The sequence below is a fragment of the Desmodus rotundus genome, chromosome 5, assembly GCF_022682495.2.
Source record: "Desmodus rotundus isolate HL8 chromosome 5, HLdesRot8A.1, whole genome shotgun sequence".
NCBI classification, from domain to species: domain Eukaryota; kingdom Metazoa; phylum Chordata; class Mammalia; order Chiroptera; family Phyllostomidae; genus Desmodus; species Desmodus rotundus.
Genome location: NC_071391.1, coordinates 32648665 through 32654664, shown reverse-complemented (window position 1 = coordinate 32654664; position 6000 = coordinate 32648665). Strand labels below are relative to the sequence as shown.

The 6000-nt window shown below is 41.0% G+C and overlaps 1 protein-coding gene across 1 annotated transcript in view; it reads left to right on the top strand.

Annotated features, from left to right (window-relative positions):
* The first annotated feature begins 391 nt into the window (after window positions 1-391).
* The window catches only part of LOC112303279 (L-lactate dehydrogenase C chain), a 32427-nt gene continuing 26818 nt past the window's right edge, over window positions 392-6000 (top strand). The window contains exons 1-2 of the mRNA XM_024558792.2: window positions 392-484; window positions 771-905. Of these exons, the coding sequence (XP_024414560.1) occupies window positions 780-905 (126 nt within the window). The 5' untranslated portion in view covers window positions 392-484; window positions 771-779. The remainder of the gene's footprint in view (window positions 485-770; window positions 906-6000) is intronic.

Sequence of the window (6000 nt, the reverse complement as noted above, 5' to 3'; positions counted from 1 at the left end):
CTTTCTCCCAAGAAGGATCTTTCCTAGGGGGGTCTGGACCCTGCCCCGGTGGTTGTGGGGTATCCAAAGGGGCCACAGACCGAAAATCAGTCCCAGGCCTAGGCTGGCTGAAGTAAATGAAACAACTCTCCAATTACCTCTCTTGCACACGCTTCGAGAACGTCCATAATTCTTCACACAGAGGTAATGAGGCTGTAACCACAGGGAGTCAAAGTTCTCGCCCACACCCAGAGGGCGGCAAGCGTCCTTCACTGCGCCTGCGCCGGGTCGGCCAGGGGCGGAGCCCGCGAGCCGAGGACGTACGTGGGAGGGGTTCGGAGCAAACCGTCGCTGGCCTTCGCACCTCAGCTGCCGTTGCTGTTTTTTCCCTGACGTTATGTCGTTGGTGTTCTTTTCTGGGGTTACAATTTTAAAGTATCTTCTTTAAAGGCTGTGTGTTATGCTTTCAGGGGGTCTGTACTGAGTTGCGCTGAGCAGAGCAGTTGTGAGTATCTGGTAGAGGGGCGGAAGTGGCGGGTGAGGGCAGGGAGACATCTAAAGGCCTTTTGGTGCCCCAGCCTCCTGCAACTGATAGACTGGCCCCTGCTCTACCTCCCCACACCCCTTGACCGGGAAATTCTTTCTTTGGCTTCCCCGCAACCTCCGCTCCAGCCTTCTGCAAACTCAAGAGGTGGTTTCTTAGTTGTTCAGTGTGATGAAGCACATCAATAACTCTGAGAGTGATTTATTTAGTGAGTTCGATTCCATTGAAATTGCATTCTCTCTCTCAGGTTCTCAAAATGTCAACGGTCAAGGAGCAGCTTATTGAGAATCTAATTAAGGAAGATAAAGTCTCCCAGAGGAAGATCACCATTGTTGGAGCTGGTGCTGTAGGCATGGCTTGTGCTATTTGTATCTTAATGAAGGTAAATGATAAGCCTGTTCTGTGGCTGAAAGTCTAGTAAGCCCTTTTAGGTTTGTTGATGAGTTCAGGGTTGCAGGGCTAATCCTTTGATTGCTAATAGGTATCCTCTCATGTGATTTTGACACAATTTAAAAAACATTTATTTGGAGTTTACCATTACTAGACTATTTTAAATTTACTTATAGGCACATTGACTGGATTTGTTAAATAGTATAACATTTGATGTTGCAATGATCCATGAATTACCTTCCTTGAGGAATAATGGGAGAAAATCATATTTCCCAATTCCACTTTAATTTTTTTGACTATTATTTATTTTTTTATTGTATTTTCCCCATTACCATTTATCCCCCTTATGCCTCCCCCTCCTCTGCAGTCACCACACTGTTGTCCATGTCCTTGAGTTCCTTTTCCTTTTTGCTGGAGCCCTCCACCCACTAACCAACCCCTCATAGCAGTTATCCTTGTTCTCTGTGAGTCTTTCTCTATTTCGCTTCTTAGTTCAGTTTGTTCATTAGATTCTAAAAAAATGTAATTGTATAAGTATTACATGCTTATTATAAAACAAAAAGTACCATGTTTGATAAAATAACAATGGAAGTTTTTTGATTTTCCTTTTTTTCTAGAGCATCTTTTCATGTGCTTATTGGCCATTTCTGTATCTTCTTAGAAGAAATATCTATTTAAATCCTTTCCTTATCTTAAAATCAAGTTATTTGTTGTAGTAGAGTTGCAGGATTTCTTTTTATATCTAGATATTAATTACTTTTAGATACATTATTTTCAAATATATTCTCCCATTCCCTGGGTTTCCTTTTACTCTGTTGATTGTATCCTTTGATGCACAGAAGTTTTTTATTTTAATGTAGTTCAAATTTATCATTTTTACTTTTGTTGCCTGTGCTTTTGACATCATAGCCAAAAATCATTGCCAAATTCAATGTCACGAAGCTTTTTCCTGTTTTTTTCTTCTAAGAATTTTATACTTTTAGGTCTTACATTTAGATCTTTCATACATTTTGAGTTAACTTTGTATATGGTGTAAAATAAACATTCCAACTTCATTCTTTTGCATATAAATATACCATTTGTTGCAAAGACTGTCTGAGTTGAATGGTCTTGGCACCCTTGTCAAAAATCATTTATCATATATGAGGGGAGACCCCCCCAAAACTCCAGAATTTATTTATAAAAAATTGTGTGTTCTTACATGTTTAAACTTCAGTCACCTTCAGAGCACTCTCCATTTGATGCAAGATGTTTTTTCTTGGAGAAAAATTTTTTTCCAATTTTTTGAAACTTGCAAAGGGGGATAATAAGAAGAAGCAAAACCAGTTAAATTCCAGAACCCCCAAAATGCTCATGATTGGTTGGAGTTTTATATGATGAGAAGGAAAACCACCAGATTCTCTCCTGCACCTTAATCAACTAGGCAACCACCTCTCATATCCAAGCAGGCAAGGGGAAGCAGTTTACTCCTGGGAGAAATTGAATCCGACATGCTCTACCTGCAGGAAATTAAGGGTGGGAGAGGACAGACATCTCATTAAGAGCAGTAGAATTAATGGAAAGTCTGCACCTTAAGACAATGAGGCCAGAGCCCTTTTATTCCCACTGGGCTGCTAGACAGCAGGCTGTCAGACACAGATGGGGTATTGAAAAGTGGGAAAATTACAGGAACAATCAGGAGGTCCAGTAATTGATTGACATTTCAGGAAGATACAAGAAAGAGCAGGCCCTAGGCAGATAGCCCAGTTGGTTAGAGCATCATCCTGTTACACCAAGGTAGTTGGTTTGATTCCTGGTCAGGGCATATACAAGAATCAACCAGTGAATGAATAAAAATAGGTGGAACAACAAATCAATGTTTCTCTTTTTCATTTTCTCTCATCAATAAATTTTAAAATATTAAAAAAAAAGAGCAGGAAGAAAATTATTTAGCAGATTTTTAAAAATACTAAAACTGAGAGAAATGCTTTGCAGATATAAAAAATTTACTGTTCTGGTCAAGATGGCATAATAGGTAAACATGGCTCGCCTCCTTGCACACCCACATCACAATTATAACTAAAATATAGAACGACCATCACTCAGAACCATCAAAAATCAAGTTGAATGGAAGTCAGACAACTATGAAATGAAAGAAAACACATCCATCCAGACTGGTTGGAGGGGGAGAGACACAGAACAGGTTGATCCCACATCCACGTGTGGTGGATAAAAATTTGGGAGGGATATCTTGAGAGTGAGGAGTCCCAGCGCCACACCAGGTCCCCCAGCTCAGGGTTTCAGTGCCAGAAAGATAAGCCCCCATAACTTATGCATCCAAAAACCAGTGGGAATTGAGTCAGTGGAAGGAACTTTTGGAGCCCCAAGCAGAAGAACCACCCATGCACTTAATCAGACTCACTCCCTGTAGCAGCTTGTGGTCACCAGTTGTATACAAGGAGACACCGAAGTATCTGGCATCAAGGTGAGCAGAGGCCATTGTCCGTTATATAAACCTTCCCCCCACAGAGACAGCAAGCTGGTGCCATATCTGAGACTCCATCAACCTGGCTAAAACTATGTGACCTGCTTGAAGATCCCCAGAAACTCCGCCCCATGCAACTTATGGGCCCACTCCAGCTGCTTTTCTGAATGAATGGCTGGCCTTGGCTCATCCCTCGCAACTTACCAAGTCTTCTCAAACAAGCAACAGCCAGCCTCAGTGAGCCTCCAGCCCCCATACCTCTTGCTTAGGGGCCACAGGCCCAGCACTAGCAGCAACCAGCCTAGATTTACAGCTGGACTTCACCTGGGAATCTCTAAGCCCAGCACAGTAACAGCTATCTCAGATTGTTTTAGAGCTCACACAGGGTGGCCTTCAGCAAAGCACAGGTGGAGGCTGACCTTGGCCTGTACCACCCAGGAATCTCCAGAGCTTGTACACCCAGTGGATATAGCTATAGACCATATCCGAACATCACCACCCTGCTCCTGCACAGCTGACCTTCCACAGAGGGCAGAGGTTGGTGGTAAGTGGTCACATCCAGTCCTTGCAGCCTGAGGAAATCCCTCCCATTGACCTGCCAACAGCACTCAAGGCCCAACTACAAGTGAAGGTTGTACTCAACCTACACAAAGGGTGCACCTTGAGTACTTAGCTTGGGTGATTGGGGATGATATGCCACTGGACCCTATATAACACAACTACTACTTAGGCCACACTACGCAGACACAGAGTCAAAGCAGATCTACCTAATACATAGAAACAAACACAGGGAGGCTGCCAAAACGAGGAGACAAAGAAATATTGCCCAAATGAAAGAACATCAAAACTCCAGAAAAAGAACTAAAAGAAATGGAGATAACAATCTATCAGATGCAGAACACTGGTAATAAGAATGCTCAAGGAGCTTAGTGAAGACTTCAATAGCATAAAACAGATCTAGTCACAAATGAAGGATACACTAATGGAAATAAAGAATAATTTACAGGGAATTAACAGCAGAGTGGGTGAAACCAAGAATCAAACCAATGATTTGGAGTAAGGAAGCAAAAAACTACTAATCAAACAACAAGAAGAAAAAAGAAGGGACCCCCCCCCCCAAACGAGGATAGTATAAGCAGCTTCTGGGACAATTTCAAGAAGTCCAACATTTGCATCATAGGGGTGCCAGAGGAGAAGAGGAAGAGCAAGAAATCGGAAATCTATTTGAAAAAATAATGAAATAAAACTCCCTACTTTGGTGAAGGAAATAGACATGCAAGTCCAGAAACCGCAGAGTATCCCAAACAAGATGGATGTGAAGAGGCCCACTCCAAGATATATCATGATTAAAATGCCAAAGATTAACGATAAAGAGAGAATCTTAAAAGCAAGCAAGAGAAAAGCAGTTAGTCATCTACAGAGGAGTTCCCATAAGACTGTCAGCTGATTTCTCAAAAGAAACTTTGCGAGCTAGAAGGGATTGGCAATAAATATTCAAACTCATGAAAAGCAGGGACCTACAGCAAGACTGATGTACCCCACAAAGATATCATTTAGAATCAGAAGGCAGATAAAGAGCTTCCCAGACACGAAAAAACTGAAGGAGTTCATTATCACCAAACCATTATTATATGAAATGTTAAAGTGACTTATTTAAGAAAAAGAAGACCAAAACTATGAACAATTAAATGGCAACAAATACATATCTATCAACAAGTGAATCTAAAAAACAAACTAAGCAAACAAGAAGAACAGAGACAAAATCATGTATTTGGAGAACGTTTTGATGGTTGCCAGATGGGAAGAAGGTATGGGGGAATGGGTGAAGAGGTAAGGAGATTAAGAAGTACAAATTGGTAGTTACAAAATAGCCATGGGGATGTAAAATACAGTAAAGCAAATGTAGTAGCCAAAGAACTTATATCCATGACCCATAGACATGAACAATGGTGGGGGGACTGCCTGAGACAGTGGGAGATACTGGGTGGAATGGAGCAAAGGTAGAAAAATTGGGACATCTGTAATAGCATAATCAAGAAAACATAATGAAAAAATAAAGAATTTACTGAGTGCTCAGCATAAGGAGTCAAAAAAAAAAGAAGCCTACTCTAAGGTATATTTGCATGACACTTCAGAACTCCAGTTGTGAGAAAGGCCTGTTGTTGGAGCCCATTTAATTTTTACTAGAATTTATTGTATTTTGCCCAATACCTGAGTGAAGCAGAGTAGTTCAGGACTTTGTTTTCAGGTCACATTGATGTGTATTGTGGCATAAATGGAAAGTGATAAAGGATATTCAAATATACACATTCATATAGTCCATTGACAAAAAGGAACATATGAGCACCATGATACCTCCATATGTCATTGAAAGGTGGACTTTAAAGGGTTTATAAGTTTTTAGGAGTGGGTAGCCATGCAGCTGACTTACTTGTCCTGTACAGAGCAGAGTGGCCATAGCTATTTTCCTCAGATTGATTTTTAGTCTCTTGTTCTCTGCCTTACTATGGTCTATCTGGGACTCCCTGCAGAAAAGTTCCTAGGATGCTCATAACTGTTTTTTCTTTTTTCTTTTTGATTGATTTTATAAAGAAAGAGAGAGGGGGGAAAAAGAGAAAGGATG